At 48.3% G+C, this 17,242-nt stretch overlaps 1 protein-coding gene across 4 annotated transcripts in view; it reads left to right on the forward strand.

Moving 5' to 3' along the window:
- LOC123775193 (repulsive guidance molecule B) overlaps positions 1 to 17,242 on the forward strand; it is a 137,233-nt gene that overhangs the window by 90,998 nt on the left and 28,993 nt on the right. For all 4 annotated transcript variants that reach the window (XM_069319120.1, XM_069319119.1, XM_069319118.1 and 1 more), the window contains one exon: positions 328 to 815. In XM_069319120.1, coding sequence (XP_069175221.1) covers positions 328 to 815 — 488 coding nt within the window. The remainder of the gene's footprint in view (positions 1 to 327; positions 816 to 17,242) is intronic.

The following is a 17,242-nucleotide window of genomic DNA, read 5'->3' on the forward strand; positions in this document are numbered from 1 at the left end:
GTGATGTTTAGTGGGGCAGTTGGTGTGGTCTCCCGGGGGTCCCTGGGGGGGGGGGGGTGTTAGGGGAGGAGGTAGGTGAAAGGGGGATTGTTACTGTAAAATAGACGATTGATTAATGTAGATTAAACCACCTTAGAGGGGACACGGGCATGAATAGCTTGTAAAATAGGCTTAGTGCGGTGTGTTATATGTGCCCCTACACCCTTTCTCCCTCCTCCTCCTCCTTCCTTTTCTCCCCCCCCCCCTCCTCCCTGACTGTGTTTAGGCTTGAGGGAAGACATGGTAGTGAGTGTAGTAGTGAGTGTGTTGTGTTGTGTTGTGTTGCAGGAGCGGGCGGGGAGTGCGTGGTGGAGGGGTGCAGCAAGGCCTACATAGCGGGTCTGGACGCCGGGGTGGCCGAGGGCGCCACCGTCGCCTACTGCAGCCTCGTGCACCGCTACAGTCAGTGCACGGACGCCCTCGCCAGCACCTGCAGGGGTGACATCTACTACCACTCCATCAAAAAGATGCTCTCAAATTTCATGTCTAAATACAACTGCAGCAAGGTGTTGCCGGCGGAGGAGCTGCAGCCCCCCGCGCCCGCGGTGGGCGTGCCGCCGCCGCCCACCCACGCCCACGACGTCTGCCAGTACCGAGGTAGCGACGCCCCCGCCCACTGTGGGCTCTTCGGTGACCCTCACTTGAAGACCTTCAATGACTCGTACATGACGTGTGGGGTGGTGGGGGCGTGGCCCCTCCTCAACACCCCCCACCTGGCCATCCAGGTCACTAACGAGGCTGTCGGGCCTGCCAACCACGCCACTGCTACCACCAAGGTCAGTACTCACCCCCCCACACTCACTCCCCCACACACTCACCCCCCACACACTCATCTGACTCACCCCACTCTCACTCCACTGACCCCTTCTCTCACCCCACACTCACCTACTTCACTCACTACCCCCACACCTGCACACTCATCTCGCCCGACCCTCAGTAATGAGTCAATCCCTCACAACGCCCTGGTACTCATCTCCTCCAGGTTCCAGTTACTGTAAATATATATATATATATATATATATATATATATATATATATATATATATATATATATATATATATATATATACAACTTTAGAACACTTTCCCACCAGGAGACTCGAACCCTAGCCAGCACAGAAGCCTTCCAGCAACTGGCATAACAGGTACGCCTTAACCCTCTCCACCACCTGCTCAGACCCTTAAAAGAGATGGTAATTTCGGAGTATTTAAATACCACAAAGATCACCACCTCCCAAGAGCACTAGAGCAAGTGAGGGGTCATTTAGACGTTAATTTCATCAAGTCCCTGTTAATATGGGAAGACACAGTGTCTATGCTTAAGGCACAACTCTCCTAAACACGAGAGTCAAGTTGTGGTATTTAAATACTCCGAAATTACCATCTCTTTTAAGGGTCTGAGCAGGTGGTGGAGAGGGTTAAGGCGTACCTGTTATGCCAGTTGCTGGAAGGCTTCTGTGCTGGCTAGGGTTCGAGTCTCCTGGTGGGAAAGTGTTCTAAAGTTGTATACTTGACTCTCGTGTTTAGGAGAGTTGTGCCATATATATATATATATATATATATATATATATATATATATATATATATATATATATATATATATATATATATATATATATATATATATATATATATATATATTTTGGTAGCAGTCTCTTGTAAACATATGTTGTTAAATATGACCGAAAAGGTAAGAGTAATAATTGTAATACGAATTTTCTCAATATTTCTTGTGTTTCTTTTCACTGTCGATGGTAATTGAAAAATCAGTTTTCCAGAATTCATTTTTATTTCTAGTCTGACGCGACGCTTGAACGCGTTTCGTAATAACTTATTACATTTTCAGAGACTTTAGTTTACACGCACAACTGTAACCTGTAAACACATCCATACTTATACTCGTATTTGGGTGAGGTGATATAAAAGTTTTGGGTGAGGTGATTGACATTTACACAAGACAGAACACGAACCAATGGGTATAAAAACACATGAATGGAAGTAACTGCAGAAGGCCTATTGGCCCATAGCATCACCACTTCCTCTTGATGCTTCTATATTGGTGCGGAGTCTTGAAGTGGGTAGAATATAGTTGTGCATTAATTGGCTGTTGATTGCTGGTGTTGACTTTTAAATGTGTAGTGCCTCGCTGATGTCGAGTCTCCTGCTATCGCTTTATCTATCGATGAGTTCTTTGTTGCTTGTTAAGATTTCTCTGGTGATGGTCTGGTTGTAAGAAGAGATTATATGTTCCTTGATGGTGCCTTGTTGTTTGTTCATTGTTAGTCGCCTGGAAAGAGACGTTGTCGTCTTGCCTATATACTGAGATCTTTGGGGCTTACAGTCCCCAAGCGGGCATGTGAAGGCATAGACGAAGGCATTGGTGTCCTTCAAGGCGTTCTGTTTGACTGTTTGATGATGTTCTGTTCTGTTTGGACTGACCAAACTCTCACAAGTTAAGCCTGGCCTCAGGCCGGGCTTGGGGAGTAGAAGAACTCCCAGAACCCCATCAAGCAGGTGTCGAGCAGGTGTGTTGTGGCGGCGTGACGACAGACCTCCCAGGAAGGTTCAGGAATGTCAGCAACCTGCACCGTCATTTCCTTTGACCAGTACTCCTTGTAAGACGGAGGTCTTACCTTCGTCCCTCTTACCTCACCTAAGACCTTACCTAAGGTCTTACCTTACCTAAGGTCTTACCTAAGGTCTTACCTTACCTAAGGTCTTACCTTACCTTACCTACCTCCGTCTTAGCTTACCTTATTCTAGTCCCTGTAAGACGGACATTCTGGCCCTTGTAAGACGGACATTCATGTCCCTGTAAGACGGACATTCTGGCCCTTGTAAGACGGACATTCTGGCCCTTGTAAGACGGACATTCTGGCCCTTGTAAGACGGACATTCTGGCCCTTGTAAGACGGACATTCTGGCCCTTGTAAGATGGACATTCTGGCCCTTGTAAGACGGACATTCTGGCCCTTGTAAGATGGACATTCTGGCCCTTGTAAGACGGACATTCTGGCCCTTGTAAGACGGACATTCTAGTCCTTGTAAGACGGACATTCTGGCCCTTGTAAGATGGACATTCTGGCCCTTGTAAGACGGACATTCTGGCCCTTGTAAGACGGACATTCTGGCCCTTGTAAGACGGACATTCATGTCCCTGTAAGACGGACATTCTGGCCCTTGTAAGACGGACATTCTGGCCCTTGTAAGACGGACATTCTGGCCCTTGTAAGACGGACATTCTGGCCCTTGTAAGATGGACATTCTGGCCCTTGTAAGACGGACATTCTGGCCCTTGTAAGACGGACATTCTAGTCCTTGTAAGACGGACATTCTGGCCCTTGTAAGATGGACATTCTGGCCCTTGTAAGACGGACATTCTGGCCCTTGTAAGACGGACATTCTGGCCCTTGTAAGACGGACATTCTAGTCCTTGTAAGACGGACATTCTAGTCCTTGTAAGACGGACATTCTGGCCCTTGTAAGACGGACATTCTGGCCCTTGTAAGACGGACATTCTGGCCCTTGTAAGATGGACATTCTGGCCCTTGTAAGACGAACATTCTGGCCCTTGTAAGACGGACATTCTGGCCCTTGTAAGACGGACATTCTGGCCCTTGTAAGATGGACATTTTGGCCCTTGTAAGACGGACATTCTGGCCCTTGTAAGACGGACATTCTAGTCCTTGTAAGACGGACATTCTGGCCCTTGTAAGATGGACATTCTGGCCCTTGTAAGACGGACATTCTAGTCCTTTTAAGACGTTTTGGTTCATTCAAAATATGAATTTCCTCAAATATAAATTAATATTATAATATATTAACATATTGTGCATATATAGGCAAAGGTCAGGTGTTTAGGTTCTTTTGACGATTATTTGTATTTGTGGTACGTTGGTGAAGCATTTACAGCGTTGTGGTTCGAACAACAGCCGTCAGTGAAGCACTTGTTCCGAAAGTGTTCGAACGCCAACAGTTGTGAGTCGTGTGTAAACCGGTTTTCATTCATAAACAGGGGGTTTGGCGGGTGGATGGAATCACTTTTGTGTCTTTGTTTGGAGAACGGGCTGCTGGATGGAATGGACTTGAGTCGAGGACGGGTTGCAGGCTTATCAATTGGCAGCGGAACCCGGTTGTTTATAGGAAACTGCACGCTGATTGGCTGCGACGTTTAGTGTATTGCTGCACGTTGAGCCAATCACAGGTGTTTTAAGTGAGACTCACTTAAAACACACTCGCGCGCATTCGTCTAACTTAACTTACTTACATAAGCATGGAGATTACCGCAGGCGGGGCTGGGGCCGAGGGTTGGAGCCCGATATAACATAGTGACCCGACTGCAGCAATATATGTAAATATATATATAATATTCTTTTTACTGGGTGTTGGACGTGTGTCCGCTCCTCCAACGGCCCGAGGCTATGGGCTACTCTCACCCAAACTGACACCAGGTCTGAGGTATGGGATGAACATAGGATGGTTACACACCACCTCCATCATTCTTGCCACTACCCGCCGGCTACACCATTAAATATTTTGAAAGCAAACATTTCACAACAAAATTGTTCTTATATTAACTGATCACGCGAAAGTGAACAGAAATGTCCAGCGAGACTGAACATAACAAATAATAATAATTATTATTACTTATTATTATCATTATTGCACAATGAAATCATTAATGTGATGTATCAGTGAGATAATCATTAGGTGCTGGGACGAGGATTCGAACCTGCGACTCACAAGCTCAGCCAAGTAAAATATGATTTCAATAGGTATTCATTCTCGTTTTTTCGAACTTGAGTTAGACTTTAATAATGAACTTAATGAGGGTCGGGGAAGCCATTATGTGTGATTATGGGAAAGAAAACGGGCAGTGGTGAGCCATTATGGCCTATTATGTGTTAGGAAATGTGTAGGAGGGGTGGGGGGGGAGTAGGTCGGTCTCTCTCTCTCTCTCTCTCTCTCTCTCTCTCTCTCTCTCTCTCTCTCTCTCTCTCTCTCTCTCTCTCTCTTTCTCTCTCTGTGTCTGTGTCTCTGTCTCTGTCTCTCTCTGTCTCTCTCTGTCTCTCTCTGTCTCTCTCTCTCTCTCTCTCTCTCTCTGTCTGTCTGTCTGTCTGTCTGTCTGTCTGTCTGTCCGCGGCATCAGGACTCTCCACCTGCGCCACTTAAGGTCGTCACCTTCAGTGTGACAAGAGGAGGTGATCGACCACTGCGGCTGTGGTGGGATGGCATGTTCTTGGGCCGCCCGGGAGCACTCTGGCGGCTCCACCTGTCGTTAAGGGAAGGAGATGGGAAGGGGGAGGGGAGCCACGGGTAGGGGGAGGGGGAGGGGTAGGGGGAAGGAATGGTTAAACGCGTGGAAAATGCCGTCACTGTGGGAGGTGTGACGACCAAGAGATCTTATCTCTCCAGGTTTGTATGGCTGCCATGATCACCATTTCTCTCCCCTCCCCCCCATCTCCCTATCCCTCCCTCTCTCACTATCCCCCTGGAATGGGGATTAGAGTAGAGGGGGAGGGAGGTGGGGGCGGGAGAGTTGGTGTCCTCCCTCTCTCTCTCTCTCTCTCACTTTCCGTATATATATTCCCAAGACCTATAACAATACCTGCAGATTATATGTGAACGCTTTCACTAGGTCAGATAAAACGCCCCATGAGTGAACATTTGGTGAGCTCTGAGCGCCCTGGTGGCATCTGGGCTCTTTCTGCAGCCTTCAGAACTCTTACATCTCCCCCCCCCCCCCAGACCTCCACCAGCACCCCCCCCCCCCACCCCCTTCCCCACTCTTGACTCCAAACACCTCACTCCTGAACACACAGCCACTAAACATCAGACTGCAGCACCAAGCCATCAGGGTGTGGAACACCATCGAAATGTTAGAGGACCCAATGTTAGACAGGTTACTCCAAGATGAGACGCCCCGCTCCCACAGCTGCTGGCCCAAGAGCCTCGATTCTCTGGACGAAAACCTCGCCCCACAGTATATAATCCCCAGATGAGTTATATATGTGTATATATGAACAGTTCATATATGTGTATGTATGAACAACTCGATAACAAATAATAATAAAATAAAGAGCCTTAAACAGAATAACGTGTGTGGAAGCATCGGAGTGTGTATATATGACTGCTACACAGTATTCATCTATGGACATCCATATATGGTGAAACACATGTGAAGAACCTCTCACACACTCTCACAGCTCCCTGACAAGAGGGGAGCCAGCTTAGCTTAGCTGTCAACACCCACACATCGTGTCAGCAAGGCGGACAGCCCGCCTGCTTTCATACCTCTCACTGTATTTCCCACTTCTATACTTCCCTTCACCTATGCCTCTCCTTCCTCTTTACTCCCCCCCCCCCCCCAAAAAAAAAATCACTACTGAGACACAGCATGTGACCCCCCCCCCTCCCCCTTAATTTTTTTTTTAAATTTTGCCCCGAGGGGCGAGTTTGGGCAGCGCCACTCATCTTGTGAGTGGACACACCGCCATAGTGACAGTATTGGGCAGCGCCACTCATCTTGTGAGTGGACACACCGCCATAGTGACAGTATTGGGCAGCGCCACTCATCCTGTTAGTGGACACACCGCCATAGTGAGAGTATTGGGCAGCGCCACTCATCCTGTGAGTGGACACACCGCCATAGTGACAGTATTGGGCAGCGCCACTCATCCTGTGAGTGGACACACCGCCATAGTGACAGTATTGGGCAGCGCCACTCATCCTGTGAGTGGACACACCGCTATAGTGACAGTATTGGGCAGCGCCACTCATCCTGTGAGTGGACACACCGCCATAGTGACAGTATTGGGCAGCGCCACTCATCCTGTGAGTGGACACACCGCCATAGTGACAGTATTGGGCAGCGCCACTCATCTTGTGAGTGGACATACCACCATAGTGACAGTATTGGGCAGCGCCACTCATCCTGTGAGTGGACACACCGCCATAGTGACAGTATTGGGCAGCGCCACTCATCTTGTGAGTGGACATACCACCATAGTGACAGTATTGGGCAGCGCCACTCATCCTGTTAGTGGACACACCGCCATAGTGACAGTATTGGGCAGCGCCACTCATCCTGTGAGTGGACACACCGCCATAGTGACAGTATTGGGCAGCGCCACTCATCCTGTGAGTGGACACACCGCCATAGTGACAGTATTGGGCAGCGCCACTCATCCTGTGAGTGGACACACCACTATAGTGACAGTATTGGGCAGCGCCACTCATCCTGTGAGTGGACACACCGCCATAGTGACAGTATTGGGCAGCGCCACTCATCCTGTGAGTGGACACACCGCCATAGTGACAGCATTGGGCAGCGCCACTCATCCTGTGAGTGGACACACCGCCATAGTGACAGTATTGGGCAGCGCCACTCATCTTGTGAGTGAACACACTGCCATAGTGACAGTATTGGGCAGCGCCACTCATCCTGTGAGTGAACACACCGCCATAGTGACAGTATTGGGCAGCGCCACTCATCCTGTGAGTGGACACACCACTATAGTGACAGTATTGGGCAGCGCCACTCATCCTGTGAATGGACACACCACCATAGTGACAGTATTGGGCAGCGTCACTCATCTTGTGAATGGACATACCGCCATAGTGACAGTATTGGGCAGCGCCACTCATCCTGTTAGTGGACACACCGCCATAGTGACAGTATTGGGCAGCGTCACTCATCCTGTGAGTGGACACACCGCCATAGCAGAATGTACAATACTCCCCAATAGGAAGAAAACCCGCTGGGTTGTTCATCCTGTCACTTGTACCCAGACACAGCTGGGACTTGCTTAACTGTCTCAAGTGAACAGCTCCTCAAACAAGAAGATTAACATTTATCAACCCTTAAAAACTTACGTTATCTTGCGGGTGCAAAATGGGGAAATCTTTTAAGAACAGTATCAATATTTGACAAATAGTGTTTTCCTAACTCAAACAATGTGGGGTTTATTATTCTACACATATTCCTAATGTCTCTCAGGTGTTCACATTCACGTAGATAGTGGTCAAGGCGGTGTCCGTCACTCTCACCACAGATTCTGCAACTTCGCTGATCAACTGTTGTTTCCATTCCAAATCTCCATGGATATTTGTATCCAAGACGGATTCTTGCTATTACTGATTCTCTCCCTCGTCCACCTCCTCTTCGGCCATAATGATTGGGATTGCCAGCTGCAACCATGTTGTACCATCGTACAGATTCACTGGTTTGTGCTTCTATCCTCCTTTCCTCAGTTACCTTGTCACGGTGATGTTGCCTGACAATACCTCTAATTTGTAGTTGAGTCTTGGGTATGGTCCTGCCCCCCCCCTCCTGCTGCCCCTTCCCCTCCTGCTGCCCCTCCCCCTCCTGCTGCCCCGCCCCCTCCTGCTGCCCCGCCCCCTCCTGCTGCCCTTCCCCCTCCTGCTGCCACTCCCCCTCCTGCTGCCCCTCCCCCTCCTGCTGCCCCCCCCTCCTGCTGCCCCTCCTCCTCCTGCTGCCCCTCCCTCCTCCTCCCTCCTCCTCCCCCCTTCTGCCCCCCTCCTCCCCACCTTCCAGTGCACCGAACAACCTTCCAGTTTATCTGGTCGAGCGGACAGTGTCCGGAATGTTAATGTAGACGGAGGTCCGGATGAGCGAGAGCCGTCCGTATAAGGGAGTGAGGCAGTATCCGGACCGGAATACCCGGCGATAACAGTGCTCACTACCCAGGCCACCTGATAAGCTGATCTACTATACGATGATAAGATATGATAGTTTACAACAGTATGAGGGAGGGAGGGATAGTGGTGAGGGTATACCCCTGGTGTAGTGTACCTGCTTGAGGGGGTTCTGGGAGTTCTTCTACTCTCCAAGCCCGGCCCGAGGAGGAGCTCCAAGGAAACCGAGGAATTTCCTAGGAGGAATCAATCTAGTTTTCTCTTGAAGATGTCCACGGTTGTTCCGGCAAAATTTCTTATGCTCGCTGGGAGGACGTTGAACAACCGCGGACCTCTGATGTTTATACAGTGTTCTCTGATTGTGCCTATGGCACCTCTGCTCTTCACTGGTTCTATTCTGTATTTTCTTCCATATCGTTCACTCCAGTACGTTGTTATTTTACTGTGTAGATTTGGGACCTGGCCCTCCAGTATTTTCCACGTGTATATTATTTGGTATCTCTCTCGTCTTCTTTCTAGTGAGTACATTTGGAGAGCTTTGAGACGATCCCAATAATTTAGGTGCTATATCGCGTCTATGCGTGCCGTATATGTTCTCTGTACTCCCTCTATTTCAGCAATCTCTCCTGCTCTAAAGGGGTCAGTGAGTACTGAGCAGTACTCGAGACGGGACAACACAAGTGACTTGAAGAGTACAACCATTGTGATGGGATCCCTGGATTTGAAAGTTTTCGTAATCCATCCGATCATTTTTCTGGCTGCCGCAATATTTGCTTGGTTATGCTCCCTAAACGTTAGGTCGTCAGACATCATTATTCCCAAATCCTTGACATGCTGTTTTTCTACTATGTTAAGATTCGATTGTGTTTTGTACCCTGTGTTATGTTTCAAGTCCTCATTTTTGCCGTACCTGAGTACCTGGAATTTATCACTGTTAAACATCATGTTATTTTCTGCTGCCCAATCGAAAACTTTGTTGATATCTGCTTGTAGTTTTTCAATGTCTTCAGCAGAAGTAATTTTCATGCTGACTTTCGTGTCATCTGCAAAGGATGACACGAAGCTGTGACTTGTATTTTTGTCTATATCTGATAAGAGAATAAGGAAAAGCAGTGGTGCAACGACTGTACACTGAGGTACAGAGCTTTTAACTGCGCTTGGGCTCAATTTTATCTGATTGACTGTTACTCTTTGTGTTCTGTTCGACAGGAAATTGAGTATCCAGCGTCCTACTTTACCAATTATTCCCATTGACCTCATTTTGTGTGCAATCAACCCCATGATCACATTTGTCGAATGCCTTTGCAAAGTCTGTGTATACTATGTGTTCCACTACACATAAGAGGCATAACTGGCCGACCCCTCACAGTGTTCAAGAGAGAACTTGACAAACATCTCCAAAGGATACCTGATCAACCAGGCTGTGACTCATTCGTCAGGCTGCGAGCAGCCGCGTTCAACAGCCTGGTTGGCCAGTCCAGCAACGAAGAAGCCTGGTCGACGACCGGGCCGCGGGGTCGCTGAACCCCGGAATCACCTCAAGGTAACTACATCTGCATTTTGCTTTCTTCCAAAGCTTCTGTGATTTTGTCATAGTGGTTGAGTAACTGTGACAGACAGGATCTTCCCGCTCTAAATCCATGTTGTCCTGGGTTGTGTAGCTCATTATTTTCCATAAAACTAGAAAGTTGATGGTAGCCAAGGCTATTTGCCCATCAGCCCGCCGGCACTCTGATGGTAATCTGGTGAGTTTTCAGTTGCATGTATGCCTGGGGACCATTCAGGCTTGTTCACATTTGTTCCTTTCGTGTGCCCCAAAGAATGAGGTGATTTAATAAAATACTATGCCCAAGATTACCATCCGAGTGCCGGCGTGGGGGGGGGGGGGTGGCTCAAATAGCTTCGGCTATCACCTCCTTATGTCCGGTCGTGATGGTCGAATGGATTAAGGTGTCCTGTACATACCAGTTGCGTTGCTCATGGCAGTATGGGTTCGAGTCACTTCTGGGTAGTTGATATCTGACATCGTTAACTGTTGGGAGTCTCCCTGAAGGAAGTGAAGGTCGTCATCTGCCTAAATCTAGAAAAGTTACACAAAAATTATACAAAAAGCATAATGAAAATATATGGCTGGTGATGTGAGAGTGACGAGTGGAAGGTGTTCCTGCATCCTTAGTAGGGGGAGGGAGGGAGGGAGAGACACAGAGATGTATGTGTTCCAGGAGGAGTGTGGGGTGCCAGGTGTGAGCCGACCATGTGTGTATAGGGAGATCACAGAGTGTGGAGACCTCGAACCCTTGTTTCTTCCTGCTGGTTTGACTTGTGGTTGTTCTCACACTAGATCACCCCCCCCCCCCCCATCCCTGGTGACATTTAACGAGGGGCGGAGAAGAACACCTACGCTTCTCATCGCTACCAATCAGGGTGATTAGGACGCCTGAGAGAGCATTACCAATCAGGTACGCACAGTGTCATGCAGCAGCGGTCCAATCATGTGGGATTCGATAATGGTATCCGAGGCTGTGTGTGTGTATTAATTAACGTTTCTGCCTGGTGGGAGGTCATTTGAATTGGAGATGGCGCTAATTGGCGAAGGCGGTTGTTAGTGAGGGCTGTTAGCGGCCCGTTAGGCCCGGCATGCTCATCAGTCTTTGTTAAACGGTTGGTGTGAGGTGGGTGGTGAAGGGTTGTTTGGCGCAGGTGTGTGATAGGCTGGAGCCATGTGTGTACACACCTGACTTGACTATTGTGCACATTGCGGGAACATGCTCCAGCTGTAGCCACCGCGGGCCTGCGGGTCTCCTCTGCCTCACCGGAGACTTGTGCTGGTTGGTGCCTCTACAAGCACAACACACAGGGGACCTCGTAGCCTGGTGGATAGCGCGCAGGACTCGTAATTCTGTGGCGCGGGTTCGATTCCCGCACGAGGCAGAAACAAATGGGCAAAGTTTCTTTCACCCTAAGTGCCCCTGTTACCTAGCAGTAAATAGGTACCTGGGAGTTAGTCAGCTGTCACGGGCTGCTTCCTGGGGTGTGTGTGTGTGGTGTGGGAAAAAAAAAAAGTAGTTAGTAAACAGTTGATTGACAGTCGAGAGGCGGGCCGAAAGAGCAAAGCTCAACCCCCGCAAAACACAACTAGTAAACACACACCCGTCTTACAGGCCTCCTCCTGCAGGTCCAACGGCCCCTCATACCGTTGGACTTGTAGACACTCTACTAAGTCCAATGAAATGTCTCCTCTCAGGTGTTAAAGAGTGTGCTGATGTGATAGTTGTTGGTGTGATAGCTGCCCCCCTGGTAGAGGTCAGAGGTCGTGCTCGACACGTGTATACCTCGAGTATACCTGGAGTATACCTTTGACTCGTAGAGAGGGTTGTCAAGGTGGCCCAGACATGGTGGTTGGGCCTCACTAAATACCCTTCATCAGAACACACTGGTAGCTCGTTAATGTGTCCTGTGTTCCCTCTCACTCACACCCCTCACCACATCCCCTCTCCCTGCTCTGCCCCCTCCTGGAGGTTGTGGTTGTGGTTGTGTTGGGGGTCGTGGTTGTGGTTGTGTTGGGGGTCGTGGTTGTGGTTGTGTTGGGGGTCGTGGTTGTGGTTGTGTTGGGGGTCGTGGTTGTGGTTGTGTTGGGGGTCATGGTTGTGGTTTTGTTGGGGGTCGTGGTTGTGGTTGTGTTGGGGGTCGTGGTTGTGGTTGTGTTGGGGTTGTGGTTGTGTTGGGGGTCGTGGTTGTGGTTGTGTTGGGGGTCGTGGTTGTGGTTGTGTTGGGGTTGTGGTTGTGTTGGGGGTCGTGGTTGTGGTTGTGTTGGGGGTCGTGGTTGTGGTTGTGTTGGGGTTGTGGTTGTGTTGGGGGTCGTGGTTGTGGTTGTGTTGGGGGTCGTGGTTGTGGTTGTGTTGGGGGTCGTGGTTGTGGTTGTGTTGGGGGTCGTGGTTGTGGTTGTGTTGGGGGTCGTGATTGTGGTTGTGTTGGGGGTCGTGGTTGTGGTTGTGTTGGGGGTCGTGGTTGTGGTTGTGTTGGGGGTCGTGGTTGTGGTTGTGTTGGGGGTTGTGGTTGTGTTGGGGTCGTGGTTGTGTTGGGGGTTGTGGTTGTGTTGGGGGTCGTGGTTGTGGTTGTGTTGGGGGTCGTGGTTGTGGTTGTGTTGGGGGTCGTGGTTGTGGTTGTGTTGGGGGTCGTGGTTGTGTTGGGGTCGTGGTTGTGGTTGTGTTGGGGGTCGTGGTTGTGGTTGTGTTGGGGGTTGTGGTTGTGTTGGGGGTTGTGGTTGTGTTGGGGGTTGTGGTTGTGTTGGGGGTCGTGGTTGTGGTTGTGTTGGGGGTCGTGGTTGTGGTTGTGTTGGGGGTCATGGTTGTGGTTGTGTTGGGGTCGTGGTTGTGGTTGTGTTGGGGGGTCATGGATGTGGTTGTGTTGGGGGTCGTGGTTGTGGTTGTGTTGGGGGTCGTGGTTGTGGTTGTGTTGGGGGTCGTGGTTGTGGTTGTGTTGGGGTCATGGTTGTGGTTGTGTTGGGGGTCGTGGTTGTGGTTGTGTTGGGGGTCGTGGTTGTGGTTGTGTTGGGGGTCGTGGTTGTGGTTGTGTTGGGGTTGTGGTTGTGTTGGGGGTCGTGGTTGTGGTTGTGTTGGGGGTTGTGGTTGTGTTGGGGTCGTGGTTGTGGTTGTGTTGGGGGTTGTGGTTGTGTTGGGGGTCGTGGTTGTGGTTGTGTTGGGGGTCGTGGTTGTGGTTGTGTTGGGGGTCGTGGTTGTGGTTGTGTTGGGGGGTCATGGATGTGGTTGTGTTGGGGGTCACGGTTGTGGTTGTGTTGGGGTCGTGGTTGTGGTTGTGTTGGGGGTCACGGTTGTGGTTGTGTTGGGGTCGTGGTTGTGGTTGTGTTGGGGGTCGTGGTTGTGGTTGTGTTTAACTCCCATAAGTTATCTCTGTGGCGATAAGACAAAAAATATTCATCACAAGGACGATAGCATAAAATACCTCCTAGCGATAACTGGCCAGGTGTGGCTCTGTGTTATCGGCACACCTGGGCTGGTGATAACCAGATAACCGCTACACTCCTTGTCTGATTACCGCTATATTTACTTCTTTGATAGCCGGTCAAGTCCTTTGTGGATAACTGCAATGTGTTTTGACTGTTAAGCAATATATGTACACCTGATAACACACAGACTTAACCGCAAAATTATCCACCCGATAACTAATTAGATTCCTGAGAAACATAACAGTACCCGCACAATAATTATATAATTATTTGGTTGGCATTTGATACCCGCGCCCACTGGTCTGATACCCGCACCCACTGGTCTGATACCCGCACCCACCGGTCTGATACCCGCACCCACCGGTCTGATACCCGCACCCACTGCAAGTTTACCACACCTTGTAGCATTTATTCAGCTGCTGCAGACATCTGGCATCAGGTACCTGTGTAAAAATGTCGTCAAAATAAGACATGTTGACGACATTTTTTAGACAACTAAGAGGGTCTTAGTTGACATGGACTTGAGGCCCGCCATATACTGCAGGTATGTTGACGACATTTTTACACAGGTACCTGATGCCAGATGTCTGCAGCAGCTGAAGGAGGCATTTGAGTGGAATTCTGTGTTGTTTCACGTACGAGATGGAGAACAATGGGAAGCTGCTCTTTCTGGATGTAACAGTCACGGAAAGGAGCGGAGGCTTCCACACCGCAGTCTACACTAAGGAAACCAACATAGGAATGTCTCAATGCCAATAGTGACTGCCCGGACAGGTACAAGAGGAGTGTTGTCAACGCTTACGTCGACCGTGCTCTCAGCCACAGCTCAGAATGGAAGCAAGTCGATGAAGAACTCTGTAGAGTAAGGCAGGTCCTAGTCAACAACGGCTTCTCTAACGGTTTTGTTGAAGACATCATCAAAAGGAAGGTGAAATGCCATGCAACCTCTGAAGTCAACCAACACAACACTTGTACCCCCTATTAGACTATTTCACAGGAACTTCTTTTCCACAGCTCATAAAACGGAGTCCAGTAAAAAACAAAAATTCGTCAGAGTCCAGTTTGTGCCCGAAATTATTCAGGGTCCTGAGAGAAATTGTTGATAGGAACGTTATCCCTACAGACAAAAATCAGAAAATACAATTGATAATTTATTATAAAACCAAAAAAACGGCCAATCTACTCATGAAAAACCCCAGACACCAACCAGAACGCCTTGAAGGAAACCAACGTCGTCTATGCCTTTAAATGCCCGCTTGGGAACTCAGCCCAAGTTCCCAAGTGGGCATTTAAAGGCATAGACGACGTAAAATGCCCACTTTAAATGCCCCAAAGAACTTAGTATATAGGCAAGACAACAACGTCTCTTTCCAGGCGACTAACAATGCATAAACAACAGGGCGCCATCAAGGAACATATTATCTCTTCTCACAACCAGACCATCAGCAGAGAAATCTTAACAAACAACGCAGAAATCATCGATAGATACAGCGATAGCAGGAGACTCGACATCAGCGAGGCACTACACATCAAAAAGTCAACACCAGCAATCAACAGCCAATTAATGCACAACTACATTCTACCCACTTCAATGCCCCGTATGGGCCAATAGCCCCTCTACAGTTACTTCCATTCTCATGTACCCACCTCACCCCAACCAATAAAAAGCGAGGGATATGTCAAATGTTTCATACACAGTTCATCGAGTGTATCATATATTTATATATATATATATATATATATATATATATATATATATATATATATATTATATATATATATATATTATATATATATTGTGACGGTAACGCGTTGGTATTCGGCTGTTTCAAAAGCTAGGCGTATGGTCTCGTCACATAAAGAAAAAAAGAAAAAAGCTGGAACTTTCGTCTGTGGTAAGGTAATGGGAAGACACACAAAACACAAGTAAATTTAACAATGAAATTTTAATTACGTTAGAAAAGCAAGACATGAATAAAATTGGGTATAAAAATTGTAACATAAATCAATCAAACAAAATAATAAGAATAATCACTGGCAAATGAAAAGTTACGTTAATACAAGTGAATAATAGCAAAGTAAATTATATTAGTGCAGGAATATTGGCTTCAAGCTGCCACCTCCCTTAGTACACGTAAGCCAAGGCTTAGTCTACCAATGAGACGTGTTAACTTGTGTGGAGCACAATATATTCTGCCTTCTCTAGGTCGAGGTGGCCCAGACATCAGCTCGTGTGGCGGGTGGTGGAGCAGGTGCGACGGGCACCAGCCAATCAGCGACAGGCAGGCGATGGACAAGTAGTTTGCTGGTTCACGGTGGCGGAGGCGAGCAGGTGTGCCGGTGTTGGATACGTTTTGCACTCTGGGCAAAACTTGTTGTTGTACTTGTTGGATATATCTTCTATATTAGTTGTTACAGGGACGTAGTTTGGAGGGAAGAGCAGGCTCAATCTCTCTTGAAAGAGATTATCGTCACAATATATATATATATATATATATATATATATATATATATATATATATATATATATATATATATATATATATATATATTATTATTATTATTATTATTATAAGATAACCACAACGTTATTATTGCGTTCTTATAAGGTACCTAATTAGGTTGTTAGGCAGTACTGAGTGTGGTGTGGGTGTTCACTGGTGTGGGTGTTATCATAGTCTTGGCTTGTCCCACACACGAGGCGCGGGGCTTGATGTGGGCCCCCGCAAGATAACAGGTGGGTCGCCGCCTGAGATAGCAGGTCACCGCGGCGCCTACTACAGCCTCTGTTGTGTGATTGGTAATAAAGATAGCGGGAATGAGAGTGACAGTGTCGTTTACTCTGTCATGGTCGGCTTTTATGGGTGATATCAAGTGGAGGCTTCTCGCTTGGCTTTTATGGGTGATATCAAGTGGAGGCTTCTCGCTTGGCTTTTATGGGTGATATCAAGTGGAGGCTTCTCGCTTGGCTTTTATGGGTGATATCAAGTAGGATATCTTGTAGGAGGGTGTGTTTGTGTCTTGTAGGAGGGTGTGTTTGTGTCTTGTAGGAGGGTGTGTTTGTGTCTTGTAGGAGGGTGTGTTTGTGTCTTGTAGGAGGGTGTGTTTGTGTCTTGTAGGAGGGTGTGTTTGTGTCTTGTAGGAGGGTGTGTTTGTGTCTTGTAGGAGGGTGTGTTTGTGTCTTGTAGAAGGGTGTGTTTGTGTGTTGTAGGAGGGTGTGTTGTAGGAGGGTGTGTTTGTGTCTTGTAGGAGGGTGTGTTTGTGTCTTGTAGAAGGGTGTGTTTGTGTGTTGTAGGAGGGTGTGTTGTAGGAGGGTGTGTTTGTGTCTTGTAGGAGGGTGTGTTTGTGTCTTGTAGGAGGGTGTGTTTGTGTCTTGTAGGAGGGTGTGTTGTAGGAGGGTGTGTTTGTGTCTTGTAGGAGGGTGTGTTTGTGTCTTGTAGAAGGGTGTGTTTGTGTGTTGTAGGAGGGTGTGTTGTAGGAGGGTGTGTTTGTGTCTTGTAGGAGGGTGTGTTTGTGTCTTGTAGGAGGGTGTGTTTGTGTCTTGTAGGAGGGTGTGTTTGTGTCTTGTAGGAGGGTGTG

Source organism: Procambarus clarkii, chromosome 92 (assembly GCF_040958095.1).
Source record: "Procambarus clarkii isolate CNS0578487 chromosome 92, FALCON_Pclarkii_2.0, whole genome shotgun sequence".
Taxonomy (NCBI): domain Eukaryota; kingdom Metazoa; phylum Arthropoda; class Malacostraca; order Decapoda; family Cambaridae; genus Procambarus; species Procambarus clarkii.